Consider the following 26369-nt stretch of genomic DNA (forward strand, 5'->3'; position numbering starts at 1 on the left):
CTGCTTGGAAACATTGTAATATGGAAATAAGAGGTTTGAAGTTGTACTTCATAATAAATATATTACACCTTTATTTATTCAAAATGCAGTGTTCAAGTCTTGCATATCAATTACTGTAGCAGTCCTTTCTTGGTGTGAATTAGCTTGCACAGACTTCTTAAAAATGATCTTCTCTCACAAACCTTCAAACAATATTTTATATACAAGTACTTATATTACCGGATTCATACTTTTACGTTCAAATCTTCATATATGCATTATTCATCAAAACCATTCACAATGCAGTATCCAGATTCATACTTTTATGTTCAAATCTTCATATGTGCATTATTCATCAAAACCATTCACAATGCAGTATCCAGATTCATACTTTTATGTTCAAATCTTCATATGTGCATTATTCATCAAAACCATTCACAATGCAGTATCCAGATTCATACTTTTATGTTCAAATCTTCATATATGCATTATTCATCAAAACCATTCACAATGCAGTATCCAGATTCATACTTTTATGTTCAAATCTTCATATATGCATTATTCATCAAAACCATTCACAATGCAGTATCCAGATTCATACTTTTATGTTCAAATCTTCATATGTGCATTATTCATCAAAACCATTCACAATGCAGTATCCAGATTCATACTTTTATGTTCAAATCTTCATATGTGCATTATTCATCAAAACCATTCACAATGCAGTATCCAGATTCATACTTTTATGTTCAAATCTTCATATGTGCATTATTCATCAAAACCATTCACAATGCAGTATCCAGATTCATACTTTTATGTTCAAATCTTCATATGTGCATTATTCATCAAAACCATTCACAATGCAGTATCCAGATTCATACTTTTATGTTCAAATCTTCATATATGCATTATTCATCAAAACCATTCACAATGCAGTATCCAGATTCATACTTTTATGTTCAAATCTTCATATGTGCATTATTCATCAAAACCATTCACAATGCAGTATCCAGATTCATACTTTTATGTTCAAATCTTCATATATGCATTATTCATCAAAACCATTCACAATGCAGTATCCAGATTCATACTTTTATGTTCAAATCTTCATATATGCATTATTCATCAAAACCATTCACAATGCAGTATCCAGATTCATACTTTTATGTTCAAATCTTCATATATGCATTATTCATCAAAACCATTCACAATGCAGTATCCAGATTCATACTTTTATGTTCAAATCTTCATATGTGCATTATTCATCAAAACCATTCACAATGCAGTATCCAGATTCATACTTTTATGTTCAAATCTTCATATGTGCATTATTCATCAAAACCATTCACAATGCAGTATCCAGATTCATACTTTTATGTTCAAATCTTCATATGTGCATTATTCATCAAAACCATTCACAATGCAGTATCCAGATTCATACTTTTATGTTCAAATCTTCATATATGCATTATTCATCAAAACCATTCACAATGCAGTATCCAGATTCATACTTTTATGTTCAAATCTTCATATGTGCATTATTCATCAAAACCATTCACAATGCAGTATCCAGATTCATACTTTTATGTTCAAATCTTCATATGTGCATTATTCATCAAAACCATTCACAATGCAGTATCCAGATTCATACTTTTATGTTCAAATCTTCATATGTGCATTATTCATCAAAACCATTCACAATGCAGTATCCAGATTCATACTTTTATGTTCAAATCTTCATATGTGCATTATTCATCAAAACCATTCACAATGCAGTATCCAGATTCATACTTTTATGTTCAAATCTTCATATGTGCATTATTCATCAAAACCATTCACAATGCAGTATCCAGATTCATACTTTTATGTTCAAATCTTCATATGTGCATTATTCATCAAAACCATTCACAATGCAGTATCCAGATTCATACTTTTATGTTCAAATCTTCATATATGCATTATTCATCAAAACCATTCACAATGCAGTATCCAGATTCATACTTTTATGTTCAAATCTTCATATGTGCATTATTCATCAAAACCATTCACAATGCAGTATCCAGATTCATACTTTTATGTTCAAATCTTCATATGTGCATTATTCATCAAAACCATTCACAATGCAGTATCCAGATTCATACTTTTATGTTCAAATCTTCATATGTGCATTATTCATCAAAACCATTCACAATGCAGTATCCAGATTCATACTTTTATGTTCAAATCTTCATATGTGCATTATTCATCAAAACCATTCACAATGCAGTATCCAGATTCATACTTTTATGTTCAAATCTTCATATGTGCATTATTCATCAAAACCATTCACAATGCAGTATCCAGATTCATACTTTTATGTTCAAATCTTCATATGTGCATTATTCATCAAAACCATTCACAATGCAGTATCCAGATTCATACTTTTATGTTCAAATCTTCATATGTGCATTATTCATCAAAACCATTCACAATGCAGTATCCAGATTCATACTTTTATGTTCAAATCTTCATATATGCATTATTCATCAAAACCATTCACAATGCAGTATCCAGATTCATACTTTTATGTTCAAATCTTCATATGTGCATTATTCATCAAAACCATTCACAATGCAGTATCCAGATTCATACTTTTATGTTCAAATCTTCATATATGCATTATTCATCAAAACCATTCACAATGCAGTATCCAGATTCATACTTTTATGTTCAAATCTTCATATATGCATTATTCATCAAAACCATTCACAATGCAGTATCCAGATTCATACTTTTATGTTCAAATCTTCATATATGCATTATTCATCAAAACCATTCACAATGCAGTATCCAGATTCATACTTTTATGTTCAAATCTTCATATGTGCATTATTCATCAAAACCATTCACAATGCAGTATCCAGATTCATACTTTTATGTTCAAATCTTCATATATGCATTATTCATCAAAACCATTCACAATGCAGTATCCAGATTCATACTTTTATGTTCAAATCTTCATATGTGCATTATTCATCAAAACCATTCACAATGCAGTATCCAGATTCATACTTTTATGTTCAAATCTTCATATATGCATTATTCATCAAAACCATTCACAATGCAGTATCCAGATTCATACTTTTATGTTCAAATCTTCATATGTGCATTATTCATCAAAACCATTCACAATGCAGTATCCAGATTCATACTTTTATGTTCAAATCTTCATATATGCATTATTCATCAAAACCATTCACAATGCAGTATCCAGATTCATACTTTTATGTTCAAATCTTCATATATGCATTATTCATCAAAACCATTCACAATGCAGTATCCAGATTCATACTTTTATGTTCAAATCTTCATATGTGCATTATTCATCAAAACCATTCACAATGCAGTATCCAGATTCATACTTTTATGTTCAAATCTTCATATATGCATTATTCATCAAAACCATTCACAATGCAGTATCCAGATTCATACTTTTATGTTCAAATCTTCATATATGCATTATTCATCAAAACCATTCACAATGCAGTATCCAGATTCATACTTTTATGTTCAAATCTTCATATATGCATTATTCATCAAAACCATTCACAATGCAGTATCCAGATTCATACTTTTATGTTCAAATCTTCATATGTGCATTATTCATCAAAACCATTCACAATGCAGTATCCAGATTCATACTTTTATGTTCAAATCTTCATATGTGCATTATTCATCAAAACCATTCACAATGCAGTATCCAGATTCATACTTTTATGTTCAAATCTTCATATGTGCATTATTCATCAAAACCATTCACAATGCAGTATCCAGATTCATACTTTTATGTTCAAATCTTCATATGTGCATTATTCATCAAAACCATTCACAATGCAGTATCCAGATTCATACTTTTATGTTCAAATCTTCATATATGCATTATTCATCAAAACCATTCACAATGCAGTATCCAGATTCATACTTTTATGTTCAAATCTTCATATGTGCATTATTCATCAAAACCATTCACAATGCAGTATCCAGATTCATACTTTTATGTTCAAATCTTCATATGTGCATTATTCATCAAAACCATTCACAATGCAGTATCCAGATTCATACTTTTATGTTCAAATCTTCATATGTGCATTATTCATCAAAACCATTCACAATGCAGTATCCAGATTCATACTTTTATGTTCAAATCTTCATATATGCATTATTCATCAAAACCATTCACAATGCAGTATCCAGATTCATACTTTTATGTTCAAATCTTCATATGTGCATTATTCATCAAAACCATTCACAATGCAGTATCCAGATTCATACTTTTATGTTCAAATCTTCATATATGCATATTCAATCCTACAAAATTTATAAGAAAAATATTTATATTTCATAAGTAATATAATTATATGCAGATATTATTTTTGTAAAGTACCTCAAGAACTGGTAAACATAACAGCAGAATAATAGTCTGAAACATACCTGGAGATGGGTAAGCTGCACATCCAGGCTGTGATGCATAAGGTGCTGCTGGATATACATCACCTACCCAACATCAGTCACTAAAATGCTGATGTTATAAGTACAAGCACACAAAGCTTTGGAAAGTTATTCGTAAGAAAACCCATCTTTAAAATGATATACCAGAGATCCATCAATATATAGTCTTTGACATAATTTGACACTGATAGTATTTACCCTAGCATGTGCAGGAAAGAATGCTGGCCCCTAACATACTAGGTGGCCATGTTTCTTTAACATCAGAAAATTTGTTTTGAACCAGTTGTGTCTATATGTAACTCACATGCTTACCCTTCCTATTCCCTTAATCACAGTCTACCATACTGACTTCCACCTACTACTGGCTCTAAACATAGCCTTATGGAATAACAAAATGGGAGGGAAGAACTAGCTTTCAACAGTGTAATCCACATATCCCAGGGTATGTACCAGCTTCTATAGTAAAGGGAATGTTCCTTCTAGTGAACAACATTTCAGAATGTAGAGCGATAAGTGTACAGTTTACATGGATATACTCATTATACTCCAAAAGGTGCTCTTACATATTATGCATATTCAATCCTACAAAATTTATAAGAAAAATATTTATATTTCATAAGTAATATAATTATATGCAGATATTATTTTTGTAAAGTACCTCAAGAACTGGTAAACATAACAGCAGAATAATAGTCTCAAACATACCTGGAGGTGGGTAAGGTGCATATCCGGGCTGCGGTGCATAAGGTGCTGCTGGATATACACCACCTACCCAGTATCAGTCAAGAAAAAAGTTGATGCAGTAAGCACATAAGCACAAGCAAGCAAAGCTATGGAATACAATATATTGATTAAACCCATATTTCATAAGATATCCCAAATCTTCATTCATACATCATGCATCTGAACTCATCATAATATTAATTGTGTTAATGAAAGAAAAAATGATTTGGTTTGAGACCAATCTGTGCATTCAAACTATGTGATTCTTAAGGATATATGCAAGACAGCCAAATTCCTCTAACACAGCATGTACCAGTCTAGACAACAATCTTACACAGGTACAGCCAACCACCTCAAAAACAGACACAGCAATCACAATGTCTCAGAAAAAGTTGTGGCTTCAAATAACTTCAATCAATCATTAATGCACACTGAGGAAGGTGGGAGGTACAGAGTACAAAGAAGTATAAAGAAAATGCTTATGGCCTATGATGAGGTTATCTACCAAACAATATTCTAATGTTAAATACAATTCTGTTCTAGAACAGTATCTTTCTTCACCCTCCAATTCCTCCTGCAAAAACAGCTTGCAAAGTAAAGGATGGAAGGAATATCATGTACCTTATTACTGAAATCAACATTCATGCATACTGGACACCTCTTTGGCATAGTAATAAATCCTTGCAGTTATTCAAGGCCACTACGATGTCAGATTAGGAAAAATAAAAAAAGCCAGATAGTTAGGCTTCATGATTAACATTTTCATTTTCGAATATTGAAAGTCCTTGTGCAGTCTATGTTTCCTACAAGAGGTAAAATCATCTTAGCAAAGGTTTCTCTTAGCTGGTATTAGTTTTGTGGCCCAGCTTAATTTTTTCTTCATCATTTATGTAGTTTAGAGACCATGTTGAACAGCTTCAATCACATGACAGTTGGACAGATTACAACTTAGAGACTGTTGTTGAATCACGATGAATAAATGTGTGAAGATGTATGTATAGTGTCAAACATTTATTCAAAATTATCAACGTGATGCACTACTCTAAATGAGAGAAATAGTACATAATAATTCTTGGATAAAAGACAAAATACATCATGATCTTTAAATTCCACTGTACATTTTCATATCTTTCTATGACTGTTTGCTGATTTCCACCTCGTTCTGTTCCTATGTGTAGCACAGAACTTTGTTTTTCACACTGCAGACTAACAGGGATTTCTTATAATGGCTCCTTATCTAACAAACTATGAATGTGAATGACAAAGCCAAATATTTAACTAATATTAGGCTAATGAATTCATGGATGTAGCTGATCCCATACCTTAACTTGTAAGCATATAGTCAAGTGCTTCTCTATCTTCTCCCTTCTATTTATCTAAATCTCTGATGCCCACTCCCTCCAGGAACTACCCTCAAGAGAGTGACCATGGCAAAAGAGTCTCCATAACAGATGAACTCCAATGCCCCTTCTATACCTTTAGTGCCTCACCCTTAATAGGCCATGAGCAGAGAGCAGCTCTAGCACAGTGTTTGCAGAGGCTCCCACCTGATGTTCCTACCAACTGTACTTCTATTTAATGTATCTACCTAATCTTCCTGCTTAATGTTCCAACCTATTACTTCTACCTGATGCCCCCTCTTATGTCCCTAACCATCACTTCTACTTAATGCTCCAGCATAATGTTCCTACTTACTACTTCTGTCTGTTGCTCCTATCATTTTGCCAAAAGGTAGGGTAAATGCATAGCACTTACCACAGGAATATCAAGAGTAAAGAGGAATGAGTTGTGTGAGTTAAATCTTGGCAAGTGTTATGTGTGACAAGGAGAGATTGTATGTTAGTAGAGAGAATGCCAGCAGTCCATGTATGGTTGAGGCAGAAAGAAAAGACAGCTACCTGGGTCAGAGGAGTGCAACATGACAATCATGAAAGTGTTGGCTCACTACACAGCCATTACTAACCCTCCTGATACCCAGACTTTACCTTCAGTAGCACTGTAAGTCTCCAGTCATCATTTCATTACACAATGCATGACATCTTGGGAATCGATGAGAGCAAATGTGGGCATTACTTATTTGTCCCTGGTGCTACTCTGCTGAGGCAGATGACAGCAGCAAGGATGAAAATATGCAAGTACATGGTTTTCCAAATTAAGTTACTCTTTCCTAAAACTGACTCTTACTGAAAATTACCCTTTTTTGAGGATTCTGTGAATGAAGCTTATTTTAGATTTTCTCCCAGATATGCTAATGTTCCTCCCAAATTTAAGAAAACAAAGACTCTTACACTTAACCTAAAGCTAACTCCTGCTCCCTTGCCTGAACTATATTCTTTCTTAAGGGCACTAGATCAAGAGCTTACCTTATCTACAGCATTCTTTGAAAAAATGCAACTTTGGAGGCTTTGTCAAATCAACAAACAAGTTCTGAACAGATAGTGAGTCAATATTTTACTAATGATGTAAAGAACAAATAAAAGATGATGATAGTGCCTTTCATCCACATGTCATGCAACATGCAACTCTTAAGAAAACAAATGATTATTTCTGTGCTCCAGTTACTTATATGTAACTTCTAACTCTTCCTCTATAAGCTTTTTAGCAAAGAAAAGCAGTGCATTTAATATCAGATATCTCAATATTCAGTAAATATCATAACATTTTCTTTGCATCGGATTATATTTTTTCCTGAAAACTTTAGGTAAGTGCTGACCAGATAGAATGAAATTCCTACTAAATTGTACATAAGTCCAGAATTATTAATTAATTTTCTTCAATATATTTCCTCAAATAGATCTCAAGAGATCTTTCTCCATACTGGAACAATTCTGAAAATCTCAAGAGATCTTTCTCAAGACTGGAAGTTCTGGAAATCCCATGTCTGTTTTTCCATTCTTTAATCCTGTAAGTCACCAGTGGACTATATCTTTTAACTGGTGTAAAGAAGAACCAATTCATTATATCCCTTTAACATAACTCTTCCCAAGGTGGCCTCCAGATTGCTTATCTACGTGAGCAACAATATTCCTTAAACTCTTAAGTTTCTGCCTCTCTTTTCCGAGGTACAAGTAAATTTTCAAAGTTTCACCTAAATTTCAGCTGTCAAGCTTTGGAATTCAGTCTATCTTTTACAATTTTCCAACTATGAACACTTAAATGATGAGGAAAATAAAAGTATAAATTTAAAGAGGATCACCCTTTGTGGCACAAGCATACCCATGACATGCAGAGCTTACAAGTACTTAATTCTAAAGAATTATGCACTGATAATTTCCAGTTACCCATTACTTTTATGAAGCTATTCTTACAGTAACATATGTAAATTTTCCCTTTGCGACTCTGAATGTACAAGATCCAGTTCTAGACATTATTACATTCAAAAGATCTCTGGGTACGGAACTCTTGATGATTTTTTCTTTCTTTTGTTCCACTATGATAACAACACCTTTACACTTTTCCTAACTTTGCAATTTCACCAGCCTTGTAGGGTGATGTTATAACATACCAGTACTCTAATCTGGAAAGCATAACTGCTCTGAAAAGTGACACCTAATATTAATTTCACTTTTTTTCATCTCCAAGCTTAATGAAATCCAGCCTACCATCTTTGAAGACATGATGGGTACTCCTGTATACTTGCTCAGGGTAAGGTTATTAGAAGTTATTACCTCTAGGTCTTTCACATTTGTCTTCCAGGTTTTCTATATGGATTTCTATTTCTTCACAAGATTGGCTAAAATGATGAATGTAACTGAGTGGGGTAGATCTACTATTCTCTCAAATTGTACTTGCAATGCCAAAATTTGATCTTACGCAATGTCCTTACTGACCTGCTGGATAAGGCTGCTGAGGAGGTGGGTACTGGCCAGGTGGTGCCTGATCACCTGGAGGGATGTAGGTGTGCTGTGAGCCAAAACTGGGGTCTTGCTGCGTATGAGGACTCTGTTGCATTTGCATAGCTCCTCCTGGTGCCTGTGCACCTCTACCACGCATAAATGGCAGGCCCTGGAACCTGTGCATCACCTCCCTACAGAACAATGAAAAAATGATAATCTTAATCTTGAACATTTGAATACAGAAAATTACTCACCCCTTAACCCTTATATGCCAGAAGAGAAATCACTCACCAATTGTACAAAATAACAAGGTTTTCAACAAAATTTCTAATAAAAAATTCTGGCTGATGATAATCCACTCTATCTTTCACTTATATATTATACACTACTTTCAAATCTGAGGTACAACATGACTGGCATACTTATGTTTCCCTCCGCGGCAGCAACAAAAGTAGATAAGTCCACCTATCAGGAGTAGACCCAGAACTCCACCAACTCCTCCACCAACCTCTTCTTTTACATCTTTTCCTGTAACAATTTAAATTATGAATATAGATACCATCAGTTTAAACAGATGGATGCATAAAAATTGGCATTCACATTTCTCATGTACGTACTCTTAAGAAACAATTAACATGGAGTGAATCATACACTTGCCAGTCTTTCTATATGATGGAAAATGTAGTGATTATACCAGGCGATGAAGAAAATTACTTTTACTGACATTTTGCTTTTTCTTATTTCCATTATCTATATCTATCAATAACTCTGATGCCTGTTCCCACCTAGAACTTCCTCAAGGGGGTGGCCATGACATTAGAGTTTCCATAACTGGTGAACTTGTGCCATTTAGCCTTTAACGCCTCACCCTTAACAGGTCACTAGCAGAGGTCAACTATAGTGTAGTGTTTGCAGAGGTTTCTACCTAATGTTCCATCTGAATATTACTACCTAATGCTCCTGCCTAATGTTCCTACAGACAGTACTTTTGCCTTAACCCGTCTTTGTCTCTTCACTTTATCAATTATCCAACCTGATGGAAGCTATTGATCTCCTACTCTTTTGCTACTGTGTTCCTTACTATTACTCTTGCAACAACTGCCAGACTTGTATATTAACCATACAAATATAAGAATTCCTTGGCAAATGTTTAGTTCTACTGCAGGGCTTTTTTCATTAAAATTTGTAAAGATATGATGTCACTTCCATGATAGAGTCCATAATAGATTAATCATTTGTGAAGTAAACCTTAATATGATAATGCTAACTCCTACAACACTTAAAAGCATCTCACATAAAACCATATGCCATACAACACTTATAGGCATCCCACAAAACCATATGATATACTGCATTAGTTCCAAATAGTTCCCTAATTTGATTCAAAGAACTGTAATCTTTTACTATTACAATATATTTACTGTTGTATATGAATGTACTAAATCAATGAAAAATATGTCTTCAGACAAAATATCAAGTCATAAGTACTTAATTCAATACTGAGATTTTCAAGTGAAAAATCATGCTGTAACAACTTTGGTAGAGAAAATGAGACATTGTGAATAAAAAAGGAGTAAAAGAAACCTAAACTGCTGAGGTAATGCCCCACATATTAAGCAGCTGAAGTATCTAAAAAAATCATTTGCACAAATCAATGGATTTCTGACTAGTATGAAGGTAGAAGACAATTAGACATCATTACTTACCGGCACCTCCTTTTGTTGGACCATGACGACCAGGCTGATTTGATCCGGGTTGGTTAGGATTATTTATCTGATTTGGGTTATAGCCTGGATAGCCCGGCTGGGGCTGATTTGGGTTATAGCCTGGATAGCCTGGCTGGGGCTGATTTGGGTTATAGCCTGGATAGCCTGGCTGGGGCTGATTAGGGTTATAGCCTGGCCTGGGCTGATTTGGGTTATAGGCTGGCTGGGGCTGATTTGGGGTGTGTGGCCGTGGTGGTTGGGGCTGAGGTGCTGGAGCAGGAGCAGGGGCAGGGGCAGGTTTATTGGGTTCATAGTCTAAAGGAAGGTCAAATAAATCTCCACCAGATGAAGATGATTCTGAAGGTGCACCAGCTACACAACGTACAAGGTTTTTGTCTTCATGAGAGCCTGGAGGGCAGGCACAGTACTTTCCTTGGCACACACCCCCATATAATGACATACAGGGATCATTTATTTCCCCCTTGCTTGGATCCAAATTGCATTTTGTGTTTTTGATACCTGAAAGTAATATGCTCCTTTAGAAATGAAACATAAATGACACATCTATAATGACTACACAATGCAACTGTAATACAAAGTAAGACAATATATAATTCCATATTTTTCTTTCATCATGTTACCTTTATTCATCTAGTCTAGAACCAAGTTTAAAGATGAAAACTTAAGAAAGCTTAACCTAGCAACACATCATTGTAAAGCACTATAATGAAGTAGCAATCAGAAATCTTAAAACCATAGAATGCTAGTTCAGTCCATCATAATTAAACATGGCCAGCTAGACATTTCTTGCTGTCTGAGCACAGGGTTAGTTACTATATCTCATCAAAGACTTTAGACTGGCCTAATTAGTCATGATGAGGAGGCTCAGACCATACACATCTAGGAGGTAGCAAAACAGAATAATAGCCTTCATTTTAGTTTGATTTAATATATACTTTTATCAAACGTACTAAGATGGTGAAAAGTTTGTCCCCATTTCGGGTATACATTATGTTAACCTCTCCCTCAATGTTTTTAGTGCATTTGACCTTGACATGTAATCACTCGTTTTTTGTACATTTGACCTTGACATGTAATCACTCGTTTTTTGTGCATTTAACCTTCACATATAATCACTCATGTTTTTTGTGCATTTGACCTTGACATGTACGCTCAAAACTGAGTCATGAAATACTACATTCTTAAATTATCTGACAAGATATGTGTATCCTGGATAAACCTTATAACCCGTTACATATCAGACTACACAAAAAAGTACATCATTTTAGTACTTCGGGATTTTTTGTCTGACATTATCATTCCTACCGACAAAACCACTTGAATCAGGAAAAATGATGTCTAAGGGGAAATATTTCAACAGAATGTTATATGTCATTAATATGCAAGTTTGCACCAGCAGGTGAAGTTTTAACATCGCACACAGAACCGAGACGAAATTCTGCATATGGAAAATCAAATTGATTATCCCGAAATGGGCTGGACTACTGGTATTCTAGTTGTGTAGTGAGCAGGGTAGTTATGCTGGCTAAATCTTAGAAAAAGAGACAGAAACATTTGAGTTCAAATTGTTAACATATTAGTGTGTAGTTTTTGAGGTCTACCATCTGCCCATGTAATTCTGAAGTTATATATCCCTCTATAACTTTTTTTTTTGTGCCTGCTTGACTGTGTACATTATACAGGATACAGCAATTCTTGTGCAATGTTCAGTGATATATTGAACTAAGATATCTTCTAAGACTCCTTGGTAACCCAACCTCTGACAGGAAGTTTGCTGCCGAGTTACCGACTATGACTTGTATGTGGGAAACTTGGTACTCGCCCTCTCCACTCTCCAGCAATGCTACATTCTCAAAGAAGATATCACCTGCCTAGAAAAAAAAAGTGAGTATGAAAGTAGTTTATGACAGCATTACATGGGGAAAGGCCTGTCCAGTTGATAACCGCTAACTAAATTGTTACAATCGTAAAGCTCTATAGCACAAGGCCATGTCGAACCTTGGGTTCCTCTGGCGTTGAATATACATGCTGCCAGACAGCCATCCTTGTAGTCTTATACAACTTCCAGCAAGGATTGTACTGGCATTCACAAAAAAAAAAAGACTACATATTTGTCTACTTGTATGATAAAAATGTACTAGGTGGCTGTGGTCAGGAATGGCTAAGGATCCAAACTTGCGACATTTATCTTTACGTCACTGACCGCATATGAAAAGTATTCTGATACCAGGAGGTAAACCCCAGAAATAACTGCACAGCTACTGCCTTTATAGTTCCCTGTTCTTTGATACGGGTCATGCGAGATCATTGAGCGCCATAGAAAAGGTATGAGTTACACGTGTTCCGGTGCACCATCTATCCAAAGTAATGTCCTTTTGTGTGTTTGTGTGTGTGTGTGTGTGCACAATATACTCTTTACCTCGGTAAATGAACATCCATTGTTGCCTTACGTACTACCTATATTACTCTAGGTCAGTTTTAGGTTCAGTATAGTAACACTCTGCTCATAAAGCTTAAAACAGGATTCGTTGTCATTCTGATTTCATATTTATTAATTTTCCTGTCAGACATAAAAACACAACCGTACTCTTTTTAATGGTTTGGAATAATTTCATTTGCATTACTACTAACCCAACTTCATTAAAAACATTGTAAATTAGTGTCATTATTGAATAGTGTCGGTTAAGTCAATCCAGCGAGGCATAAAAATTAAGGGTTACTCAGGTCTAAACACGTACACCATGCTCCATGAAAAGTTAAAACTCTTGATACTAACTATTGTAAAAGTATCAAGTTCAGATATTAACTATGGCAATAGTATCAAGTTCATAGTTTATGCTCATGAATGCTAAATATAAGTGCGTAAGTTAAGTTATCAATTAAAAATACCTACATCACGTAATTCAGAAACATACACGAAGTAAATCAATCTATGTCAGTCCCAAATAAAACCGATGGTCTCCTTTTGTTCAGTCGCTCTTATTTCCGCCGTAAATGTTATCTATTATCATTCTGCTTTATTGATTTCATTCCGGCCAAGAACACAGTGCTAGGAATTTGGAGTGTATTGACTACAATAACCTGCACAGCCTTCGGACAGCAAAACAAGGAAAAATATACTCCACAGAGCCGATAGACCACCTTTAATTGCCCTAAATTGCGACAGTTCTCTTTCAAGTCAGAGACAAAATTGATAGAAAAAAACTTTAGCGAAGGCATTTCTATACAAAAGTTTTGTCATCATCCGATTAGTTCCGCGCCCCGAATTAGCTGTGTCAATCTTTAAATTAATGCGCAGTCAGCTTAATTTCCATGAAGAAACTTCACCTGATGCAAAACTAGCAATATATGATTTTTGATATGAATATGTACAGAGTATTAGCAATATAAAATCTATATGACGAAGTCAAAGCCAAGGCCATAAAAACGAAAACGACAGTGTTTATTGCAAATATTGACGATTTGATTTTTTGTTGTGCCATTGGTCATCGTGGTTCCAGCGAGGAAGGAAGGATATAAAACCTGCTGAGTAATTGAAAAGTAACGTTATTGTTGTGACTAGAAGGATCTCACCACGCCATAGAGAATCACGAGATATCAAGGGAAGGATCAGGCATGGGTCTTGATGGAGATGAGGATATACTGAAGGAGGAAGTGCCATTGTGTGACTGCTGTAGCCCTCGGTTACATCATGGGTCATTGTCAAGAACTTTTTTAAAGAGAAAGGTATGAGAAAGTTATTGTTAAAGTGGATGATATTACATGTTATTGTTTATTAAGTAATTTTTTTCTTCTTTAGAAAGAGAATAGTTGATTGTAAGGAAACGATAAGGTGTCAAGAGTAGGAGGATTTTTTTTTTTTTAGAATTATAAAACAAGGTTCAGGGTATTGAGGATAACCAGGCTGCAAAGAAATAAGATTATGGATGAGAAATTGGCTGATATGAGGTGTTTCGTGGGGTTTCTATGAGTCGTGTACTAAATGCCCAAAACAAAAGGAGTGAAATTATCTTTTGGCGGACGCGCGTTTTATAGAATTATGATCAGTGTTTTATTGTAATGGAATTAGTTTTTGCTACTGAGAGGAGTGGTTTGAGATTGTGGGATTTTCTTTTATCACTCCTAAAATCAGTCTTTCGAAATTAAAGAATTAGCTTGAGGTAGGATAATGAAGATGGAAAATGTGGTTTGATAGTACATAAGTAACGTAAAATATCAATAAATGTGAAAGCATAACGCTAACATGCCTATTTTAACACTACAGGCGTCTCGTGTGTCCTTTCGTTGGTAAAATTCTATATTTATCAAAAATATGTACTCCACTGCGCCATGGCTCATGTGATTCGGGAGGTACACAGTGAGTACAGATGTCTAAGTATACAGGAATCTGAACCTGTGTGGGATGGATCTCGAGAATTAATTCCATCCATATATCTTTATAGATGTCTGAACTCGTCCAACGTATATAATTGGAAAATTCCAATTCAGTCAGATTTAGAGTTTACGATGCACGGCGGTGGAATGAAATGCATCATCAGTGAAGGCAATAAGGCATTTCTTGACTCAGCACGCAAGTTTTACTGTATTACAACTTCATTAGGTTCGTGTATCGACTAAAGAAACTGATTAAAGCGATAAAGAATCCACTCAAGCGCCAGGTAAATGTTTTGTAGCCGTCTGTTGCATGCATGAGCACCCACTTCTCATGAATCAGGGACATTGGCACGCTGTAGGCCTCCCTCTTGTTCGCCTTCTAGTTCATAGACTTTGACGAAAGTGCTACCAGTGGATTGCTTACACTCTCATTTGTCGACATAGAGTGCTTTTATCCCGCAATTGACCCCCCCCCCCCGTTTCAAAGCCCCGTCACTTCCATTACTTGGTTCCTGAGTCGGGGCTGTGCAAGGCGCACAAGGGTAGACATTTCTGCGCATTTCTTGGAGTCATTAGTACCACACAGTCTGTGTGGGATTTATACCGTCCATCCTCTCAAAAGAAAGAATAATGAAGCTACAGACCACATGAAACAGAACACTCAAGAACACTCATTGGCTATCTAGCAACACAAGAGTCAGCAGTAAGATAATGGAAAAGATGTCCAATCAACACAGTCCCACTTCATCATGTTTGTCACTACATTTCTCCTTATAACACGACTGGACCCCTTTCATCCAAACCACTCTTAAGGCGTAACTAAGCACCAGCCTCCCAGTTAAAATTAAGAAGCTAACTCCTCCATTATACTCCAGGCTAGACTGAGGTCACGAATCCCTTTAAGGCAGACAACGTAACATAGTAAGGCCGCGGTATTGATTTCCACCGACGAGTCCAAAAACCTTGTCACCCGAACGCTATTCTTTCCTTTCACGTATTGTTTACGAATTTGTCATCTTATGCCGATATGTCATTAGATCCCATTCAACATTACCAGTTTATGTGGTACTAAGGAAATTATAATTTCTGTCTACATGTATATTACCAGTTTATGTGGTACTAAGGAAATTATAATTTGTGTCTACATGTATATGTCAGTGTATATGTTGATATGCTTATGTATGTATATGTGCATGTATGGGCATTTATGTAAATACTTGTGTATACGAGTGGATGGGCCATTCTTCGTCTGGTTCCTGGCGCTACCTCGCTGACGGGAAACAGCGATTAAGTACAATGAATAATATATATATATATATATATATATATATATATATATATATATATATATATATATACTAATGGTTAACCAGCCGACCATTGCTTTAGCAAAATTTTTCAACTAAAGTGTCTAAGTGTCTTTCCTATTCTTTGGGCTGAAGGACCAAAGCCGTATGTTCTTTTCATGTATCTGTAAGTGTTCCTTTTGATATCAGAACGGCTTATGATAGCTACATAAAGTCTAGCGTCTGTTTCTTGTAAGAAATGAATATAAGCAGAGCCACACTATTGATACAGATCCTCTGTGCGTCACTGCACGGCTCTTGACCTGTATAAACAAACATATAACCTGTTGCCAGAGTTCCTTCTTAGGAGAATAGTTAAGGTGACGAACTGTCATATCAGCATGCAGCCCTATTCAGAGATAAGGAAATATACAGGAAACTGTTTACATCTTACATAAGGACAAAACTAAAATATGGCTGTCAAGTATGGTTATCGTAACGAAGAGCACAAGAACTGATAGCGAAGATTCAGGAAACTACGAAGGCATCACAGTTAAGAGAGCCTAATTGTAGGGAAGGACAATATGTTTTAAATTGGCCTAGCTTGGAAGAGGCGAGAGCGAGCGTGACCCCGACACAACCTTTTAAGATTTTAAATCCGATTCAAGACTTTGACATTGAACAGTCCTAAAATGTAGGGACAAAACACTCAGAGGACATACCATGAAATAAAGCAAAATACGTTAAAGATAAGATGTAAAGAAGAACTTTTACGGTATAAGATTTGTGGGTGAATGGAAAGAATTAATGAGGAAATTGTACATGCAGAGAGCATACATTATTTTATAGTAAACTAGTGGAGATGCATCACAGAGATGGGCCCCGATGAGGACTGAACTACCTCCCTGTACAATATTGATAGATAATCACTAACATTTACCCTTGGCTAAGAACAACAATGATGTACGGCCAGCAGTGAGTCAGAAACGTTGCAGCAATACTGAGCAGGGCGGACTTCTCGCCCACACTAACTCGCCCGACAAGAATTCACTGTACCAATACAGCTGGGGTAAAGAAAGCAATATACTTGGGACTACATATGAAATTTACGAGATCGAATATAGTCAGAGAAGTGAAAAAGAAACCCAAAAGCATCGGATGAACTACGTTGAAGCAGCGTGAGCCGGCGCCGCTCCATCCGTAACGATGATGTTAAAAGCCAGTCAGTCCGTCTGCTGTGGCGGCGGCATGGCTGAGACGACCGCTTGCATCTCGCCACGGAAATACTCGCCCCCGCATTACTGCTGCCTCTCGGTACTTGTGAAGGTCAGGATTTCGGTAGGTTGGAAATAAGATTCTCTGAAATTGTACGTCAAGGCGTGTCGCATTCTTAACGTTCGTGAGTTTCGTGCGCGATTTATTGAGTACGATACGTTTTGAAGAGGCTTATATCGATATCGCTTAAGGAACCGTGTTCCGCATACGTAAATCAGTGTCTCTGAGTATGTAGATTTTACATTTATAAAAAGGCGGGGGTGGGGTGGGGGGATTATGTTTAGCAGTGCATAGAGACAGGTTAGTTGCTGGAGCGTGCGTGTGAATGGAAAGAAATTGATTGTGTATGAGAGTGAAAGTGGCAGCGGATGATGAGCCCTCGCCCTGAGGAATGTGTGGGAAGAAAAGTCACTCACTGTCTTTGAGGAGAAAAAGAGAGTTTTGTTTGATGAACGTAGCCGTCCCGTCGATATACGGTACGGGTGGGAGGCATGGGCCCTTGACGACGATGTACACAAGAGAGTGATGGTGATGGAAATGAAATGTTTGAGGGCAAGGTGTAGCATAAGAATTGACTGAATTGGAAATGATGTGGTAGTGAGTAAGAGGGGTTTGTACTGAGAAGAAGAAGGATGTGCTGAAATGTTCTTCACACATGGAAAGGTTGGGTGTGGAGAGGACTAAGACGGGTGTAAATATCGGTTATGGAGAGAAAAAAGAAAACGAGGAAACTAGGGAGATGAATGGGATGGACTGAGTGAGGTACGCGTCGAGTATTCGGGGGCTGAATATATATATATATATATATATATATATATATATATATATATATATATATATATGCAGACAGGGGAGAAAGAATACTGCCCACGTATCCTGTGTGTCGTACAAGATGAGTAAGAGGGATGGGAGCGTGGGAGGCTGAAAATCCTCCTCTACCCAAGCAGAATTCATTCTAACTAGTGACAGGCATGGAAGACCTTATAGACTTACACCCTGGAAATTACGCGGTGATGTGAGTACAACTGGAGAGAGAATAAAGTCCTGAAGCAGTGGTACTCACTGTCTGCAGAAGTTAGAAGCGTTATGGACCATCCAGTTTAGAAATATTAAAGATAATCACAGAACATATATCTGGTATAGCAGCCCGGCCAGGTTGTGAAGGGGAAGAGGGCATACGGTGTTGTGGCCTTGCACAACCTGACTGATCAGAAAAGCAACGGTGAAACTTGGTCCCAGAACGAGCTGGGGAGGTGGACAAGCCTTAAAAATCAGTACAAGGTAAACGTATTGTATTGCTGTCAACCACGTTACCAACTGGCTGTTCTGATTTCTTCTCGACATAGCAACGATCTTTACCCTTATGCATGTGATGTATTGAAGGTGGCCTGTTCGTGGCCAGATTAAACGTTGTCAGTTGAAGAATACATTTATACCGGTATCTTTATATTTGTTCTGTGGCTCGTAACGGTTATCTGGAACCTGTATTGTTATCTACGATGTTCTTTTATGACGCAGAGACAAAGTTTTAAGAAAAAAACGCCATTCCATTAAATGATCGTAGCTGAAATAATGCAAGATTTAAAGGGAAGAGAAGATGTGAATGTGGAAAGTAATCATGCATCAAGACTGTGTCTCGTACCGAATCATTGGACATCTGTCGCGTCAAAATCCCACTAACGCATAGAGACGCTTGGAACGTTAACTGGCTACTGCATTACCATATTAAGAGGGAAGGAGGGGATTCCTAGGTCTATAGTTTGGAGGGCTCTGAGAATGAGAAATAAAGACAATTATGAAAGAAACCGATTTTTCTTAAGATATACCAAAAGGGCCCTGATAATGTGAGGATCCGATTTTAAAATCCCAGGGCACAATAGTTTGGGGGCCCAGAAAATGAGATCCTACTTTCCTTAAATGGTCACTCCTTTTATGGTTTGCAATCATGGCGGCCTCTTGAGTTGCCATCCAACGTATTCGATCTTGATAAAATCGCATATTCTCGAGGGTCTGATGTGCCTTAGTATCTTGCCAAGACATTTCGTGTCAGTTACACACGTCAGGTTCTTCTGAAGACCTGTGTTTTATTCCAAAGTCTTGCATACGTTTCGTAATCATTCTAAAATTACCAGAAATTTATACAGTAGAATATTTATTGTACGTACATTGTGTTCCATAGTAGGCTGCAACTGGACAGGTTTACGTTGAGGTAAACTTCGATTTTATACAGTCATTCATGAATCTGTTTCATACCTGGAAGAGTTTGGGATTGTCATATTATATAGTCCATCCTCACTTTCGCCAACAAGAAATTGCCAGATTTTTAGTGGTAATGACAGCCTAGCCTTGCACGTAGAAGTAAGTCTGTGGACGATGGGTGGGGGAAAAAAAAAAAACTTTATTTACGATGGATAATGGTTGAGAGGCATGAAGGTTTATTCAGTTGCTACGGAATCAGTGCCGTATGAGGTCTGTCTGCTGGGTCCATAGCATTTTCAAAACACTGGATCCATATTTACTTGATTTATTTTTTATCCTTTTACATTCATTCCAATTTTGAAAACGCTGATATCACTGGTAGTTTAATTTATTTCTCCCAAAACTTCGGAGTAAATGGGAAACGTGCTTACAAAATTTTCATTTCATTCATAAATGATCTTTAGAATAAGTATGTAATTAGTGTTTCTTGTGAATGAACAAGTTGGTAAACTCGCTTCACAGTAGACAAACTTTCGATATTGTTTACATTTTATGAACTTGAGTACTTGGTATATTGTTTACCAATCGTATCAAACTGTTATTCCTTGCTGGTGCATGGCGCCCGTGCCATATGTTACCTGTGCTAAGATAATCCAACAGTGTATGGGAAGGTTTGCTGAAATAGTTAAAATTAGCACAAAAATGTATGCAAAACTTGACTTGGATAAATATATACCTGAAAGACTTAACCCTACATAAAAAAAAAAGTTTTGGTCAAAAGTTAAGTACATAGTGACTGGTGCTTCATGTTCTCAGATACATTATACTCGACTAACACGATGACTGGAAAAAAAAAAAAAATTGAAAAGTTAAGCGTAAAAAGTTGTCATTTCTGGTTCTGGAACCTGTTCTCGGGGAGCGGCGGACGGATTTGGCGAGTCGTGTGTGTGTGTGTTACGGGGAGAGAGTTTTACTGTCGAGTTGCCCCGTCATTAACGTTGTATATTTTTACCGTCCTTATTCTTGTACAGACAGACAGACAGACACACACACACACACACACTTGGAGGAGTGACTGTGGGGAAGAAGTGTATTGTGGTATTGATATCATATAATTCTCCAAGTTACCTCTAGGTGGCACTGAAGTAGTAGAATCCCCTTTTCACTGAAGGTACTGTTAATGGGGAGGGATTTCAGTTATATACAGACCGGGGGAATTTGGTTTTTCATGGTAACAGGTAGTCATGGAGGCGAGTTCTTACAGCGTGCACTGGGAACACTCATGCCAATGTGTCACCGAACGCACTGTGAACTGATGCACCACCATAAATAGCTCTTGTTTTCACATGTACTAGCATGGGTACTGAGCACACCGTACATGATACACCATTTGATAAAAGTGATCGTTTAAGTTTGATTTTGTGGTAAGCGAGGAATATTGAAAAAAAAAAGAGATTAAACAAAATTTAAAGAGGTGAAGTGTTTTAGATATCTGGGAGTGGATGTGGCAGAGGATGGAACCATGGAAGAGGAAGTGAGTCACTAGATTGGGGGAGGGGGCGAAGCTTCTGGGAGCGTTGAAGTTGTGGAAGGCGAGAACGTTATCCCGGAGAGCAAAAATGGGTATGTTTGAAGGAATAGTGGTTCCAACAATGTTATATGGTTGTGAGGCATGGGCTATAGATAGGGTTGTGCAAAGGGGAATGGATGTGGTGGAAATGAGATGTTTGAGGACAATATGTGGTTCGATCGAGTAAGTAATGAAAGGATAAGAGAGATGTGTGGTAATAAAAAGAGTGTGGTTGAAAGAGCAGAAGAGGGTGTATTGAAATGGTTTGGTCAATGGAGAAAATGAATAAGGAAAGATTGACAAAGATGTATGTGTCGGAGGTGAAGGGAACGAGAAGTGGGAGACCAAATTGGAGTTGGAAGGATGGAGTGAAAAAGATTTTGAGCGATCGGGGCTTGAACATGCAGGAGGGTGAAAGGCGGGCAAGGAATAGTGAATTGGATCGATGTGGTATACTGGGGTCGACGTGCTGTCAATGGATTGAATCAGGGCATGTGAAGCGTCTGGGGTAAACCATGGGAAGTTCTGTGGGGCCTGGATGTGGAAAGGGAGCTGTGGTTTCGGGCATTATTGCATGACAGCTAGAGACTTGAGTATGAACGAATGGGGCCTTTGTTGTCTTTTCCTAGCGCTACCTCGCACACATGAGGGGGGAGGGGGATGTTATTCCATGTGTGGCGAGGTGGCGATGGGAATGAATAAAGGCAGACAGTGTGAATTGTGTGCATGTGTATATATGTATGTGTCTGTGTGTGTATATATATGTGTACATTGAGATGTATGGGTATGTATATTTGCGTGTGTGGACGTTTATGTATATACATGTGTATGGGGGTGGGTTGGGCCATTTCTTTCGTCTGTTTCCTTGCGCTACCTCGCAAACGCGGGAGACAGCGACAAAGCACTATATATATATATAAAGTTAAATGGAAGGTTCTCAAGTGTTTTTGTCACCGGATGTTACCACAGGTATACAGCCCCATCACCAATAAAAATGTTTTGGAAAAAGATATTAGAGAACATTGAGCATCTACAGACATTAACAGAGAGCCGTTAGATAGTGTGTATCAGTACTTTAAAAAGGGCTCCTGTCACCAACACACCCTCCCTCAAACGACTTGACCGGGATTGGAGGCGCTGTAGTCCAGTTCGGTGTGACTGGTGATTTTCGGGTTTCCTACACGATGGAGAATAGGTTGCAGTCGACTGTCTTTTTAAGTTTCGGTGGCCGGGTTCCTGTGAAATTTCATATGGAAGTTCGTTTCTGGCTTGTTGGGTTTTTATTTACGGCCGTTATCGTTGTTATAAATAAATAAACTAATAAATCACTGCATATACAGGTCTTATGCTGGTTTCATCTCATTCATAATTTTCATAAACGAGATATTCAGATGTGGAAAGTGTAGTTAGGATATATACAGACGATGCTACTCAAGTAAAGTGCCACTTCGTGTGAATTCCCCCGCACATCTGCGTGAGAACTGGAGCTGTGTGCGAGACATTATGTGAGGACATTTAATCTTTTTAAAATCTTTAAATTTATATTGTGAGTTTTCAGTTTGCCGTAAGCATTTTATTTCCATCTTTAAAATTATTTGGAGGCGAGCAAGGACGGTGAAAGAAAATATCATTCAAGTATGAGAGAGAGAGAGAGAGAGAGAGAGAGAGAGAGAGAGAGAGAGAGAGAGAGAGAGAGAGAGAGAGAGAGAGAGGAGTGTCGATCTAAGCACGAATTGTGACAGGAACGATTCCTGTCATGATTCGTCACTCGAGAGAGTCACCCCCGTGGCTGGCGACTGCCGTGCCCACACCTGCAGTCAATTGACATAATTCAGCGTCCAGGTTGCATTGTCGACTGAATTCTTCCCCTAGGGTCTGGGTTTATCATCATCACCAGATGACGAGTGCTGGAAAGAAAACTGATTACCAGAAGTTATCGCTCCATCAGTAAAGGGCAGATGGCGTCTGTGGCTTCCAAGTATTAGTTCACATTTACAGATATGGATGAACTTAAGAGACTGAGTGGAATTCACTGGGGTTTGAAGAATAGCCAAAGTCAGTTGGAGAATAGTCCTTTCCTAACATATCTTCGATGGCTTTTCGCTTTATTGTCACTCCCATTCAAATGCGCCAGTCCCCCCTATGAATGTTGTGCATTCTAAACTAAGAAATCGCTTATTTGGAAGGTCAGTTGAAGCAATTTTTTACAAATATGGAATAAGGCTGGAGTCAAGAACATGCGCGTCTTTCATTCCTAGTGATGGAATGGTGGAGAATTATGGGGTAAAGGACTAGGATCCTCCGACCAATGAAGGTGTCGAGTCAGAGGATCATGAGGATGTGTTAGTTGCTATAGATGCAGAGGTACTGTACACAGCAGATGTAAATAATGGTGTCCAAAGTTCCGGTTAGTGAAGCATAGAATCACACTAGTATTTGTTTAGGATGTGTTTTCGGTGGTATAGATGTTGTAAAAGGTACATTTCTTTCATCCAGAATATTTTCGTTTGAAATGCTAAAGAATTGTTTTATATCATGAACTTGTTTTATGTATAAACAAAATAGCATTTCCTAGTTTATAATTTTTTTAAGGCTTTTTGCATAAAAGAACTTTGAACAACTAAGTAGTTGGAAAGTTATTTTTCTTATACATTACCACATCATCAACAGGAACCAATTATGTTTTAATACCTATAATCATTTCAGTGTTTTGTAGGAAACATTGCAGGATCTATGTGAACCTGTGTGAGAAATGAGGTAAAAATTTTTGGGATTTAAATTGATGAGTGGCAACACTGAGTTGCCACTTTGTACAAAACAATGAGAACAGAGTTAGAATGGACAGATGACCATGAAGAAGGTATCATAAAAGTGGTGGATTGGAGGTCCTCTACCTCCACATCTCGAGCTAAGTGGTTGCTGAAGTTCAACACTAGCAAATGCATTGTTTTGCATCTTCACATAACGACCCGAAACAATATAACAACGGGTCAAGAGTTGAAAAGAACCTTAGTATACCTACGTGGATAATATACTGTAATTTCACCACGATGACGACGCTGTAAATAAAGCAGACATCTTCCACAACCCGTGGGAATTGGACGTGACAGATCGAATTAAGAGCTACAAAGCTAGGTACAGAGATGAAAGAGGTACTCAAAATTTTTAACGTTACCTTTAATGTATTCATGAAAGGAGGCAATATGATTCCGGTGTAAGAGATTCTTCGAAGAAAGAATACGATCGAGAATAGATGTCACAGTGTGTGTATATATATATATATATATATATATATATATATATATATATATATATATATATATATATATATATATATATACATAATGCTAGCTTAACATCGGTAAGTGAAGTGCCATGAGTGATCTGCTTAAAAGGATCAGATAAAGAGTTAAAAGATAATTTAAATAGACATCGACATCATGTATGCAGGCAGTTGTCAACGACCACGACAAAACACACACCTCATACGTATACAGTCTTACGTGCATACTTGGAAAAAAAATAAAGCACTAACAGGTGTGGCCTTTCGAGCCCAAGGTTTAGTTAACCTTTCAGTAGGCGCAAGGCATGTTTTTGACCTTTGACAACTCCCAGTACACGTGAGTAATTTCCTGTAAAAGAAAAAAAAAAGTTTGGAGAATGGAATATTCATCTCATTATCTTGCTGCCTACTTTCTGACCGTAATCAAAGGCTAAGGGAGGTAGCGAACCTGACAATTGGACAGTTTATCTCAGGATCAGAGAGAGAGAGAGAGAGAGAGAGAGAGAGAGAGAGAGAGAGAGAGAGAGAGAGAGAGAGAGAGAGAGAGGTCCCATAATTAAAAGCAGTAGTTTCCAGGGTCCAGGTCAGAGAATGGAAGAAACTCATCAGTTTTCCGAGCCATATTGAAGCAGGCGTGGAGTGTGTGTGTGTGTGTGTGTGCGTGCCTCTCGTGAACGTTAATTCTCTTTATGAAGTCATTCGGGGCCGCGCCTAAAACCATAAAATCTAAAGCACGGCTTATTTCCATTTGTATGTTATAAAATGGCTCCAGTCTCTCTCTCTACGTTCAAGTCGTAACTAGCTTCATACGGCTTAGTAATATTTTAGAGAGACGGGTTCTTTATTCAAGATACATTAGAGCTAACTTGACGTCATAAGAAATACCCCAGTGGTCCGCCCACTCGGAACTTACCCACAGCGAATCCTTGGATCACAACCACTGGTGCTAAGGCAGCTACGAGCACGACTCCAGACACCAAAATACTCCGCCACATCTTGCTTTTATTTTCGGTGTCACTCTGCTGGCGACAGCTGGTCACTTTCTAGAGGAGCCTTACAAAGTACTGGCTCAACCACTCTTGGTAGACCAGTGTTCAAAACCTGAGTACCAGTATATGCCAATACGCATACCTGTTTAACAGCACACGGATATTCTTGCCTCCTTGTCATAAATTTTCAGCACCTAGTGACCAACAAATGTGAAAGAAGTAACTTCTCAGACATATTTTGATCACATTGTCAATGTCATGACTTTGTTTACAAACTGAATGCACAGAAGGGTGTAGAAAAACGTTACGATCAACACTACTACACCCTTCCGCAAAGCCTTTATATGTGCAACTAACCGGGTTCGGAGGCAGAAGGCGAGGTCGGTGTGACGACTGAGTGATGCTGCCAGATGCAAGAGAATATTAGTATAGAATTGTGTAGAAAGTTAAGTACCTGGTCGTGAAGTACAAGATGAAGATGTCCAAGTATGGCCTGATGTTAACGTAAGAGAATATTAGCACCTATATGTCCCCTGATATTGTAAGCAGACTTCAAATAATTCTGATAAATATTGCCATATTATACTTTAGGCTCCTCTTTGGGCTGCGGCAGGCAACTTGGTCCCCACCCAACACTTTC

General features: G+C 37.4%; 2 protein-coding genes across 3 annotated transcripts in view; one reads left to right on the top strand and one right to left on the bottom strand.

Moving 5' to 3' along the window:
* Positions 1 to 4451: 4451 nt before the first annotated feature.
* On the bottom strand, positions 4452 to 26087 carry LOC139747043 (uncharacterized). The gene is made up of 5 exons (XM_071658793.1): positions 25654 to 26087; positions 10733 to 11251; positions 9449 to 9554; positions 9021 to 9217; positions 4452 to 5235 (listed from the first exon to the last, which is right to left on the bottom strand). Exons 1-5 carry the CDS (start codon positions 25733 to 25735, stop codon positions 5096 to 5098), a joined length of 1044 nt encoding a protein of 347 aa, XP_071514894.1. The 5' UTR covers positions 25736 to 26087; the 3' UTR covers positions 4452 to 5095.
* Pi4KIIIalpha (phosphatidylinositol 4-kinase III alpha) overlaps positions 14241 to 26369 on the top strand; it is a 226679-nt gene continuing 214550 nt past the window's right edge. For both annotated transcript variants that reach the window (XM_071658781.1, XM_071658779.1), the window contains exon 1: positions 14241 to 14479. The gene's annotated coding sequence lies outside the window, so the exon portion shown is untranslated. The remainder of the gene's footprint in view (positions 14480 to 26369) is intronic.

This window comes from Panulirus ornatus, chromosome 67 (assembly GCF_036320965.1).
Source record: "Panulirus ornatus isolate Po-2019 chromosome 67, ASM3632096v1, whole genome shotgun sequence".
Lineage (NCBI taxonomy): Eukaryota > Metazoa > Arthropoda > Malacostraca > Decapoda > Palinuridae > Panulirus > Panulirus ornatus.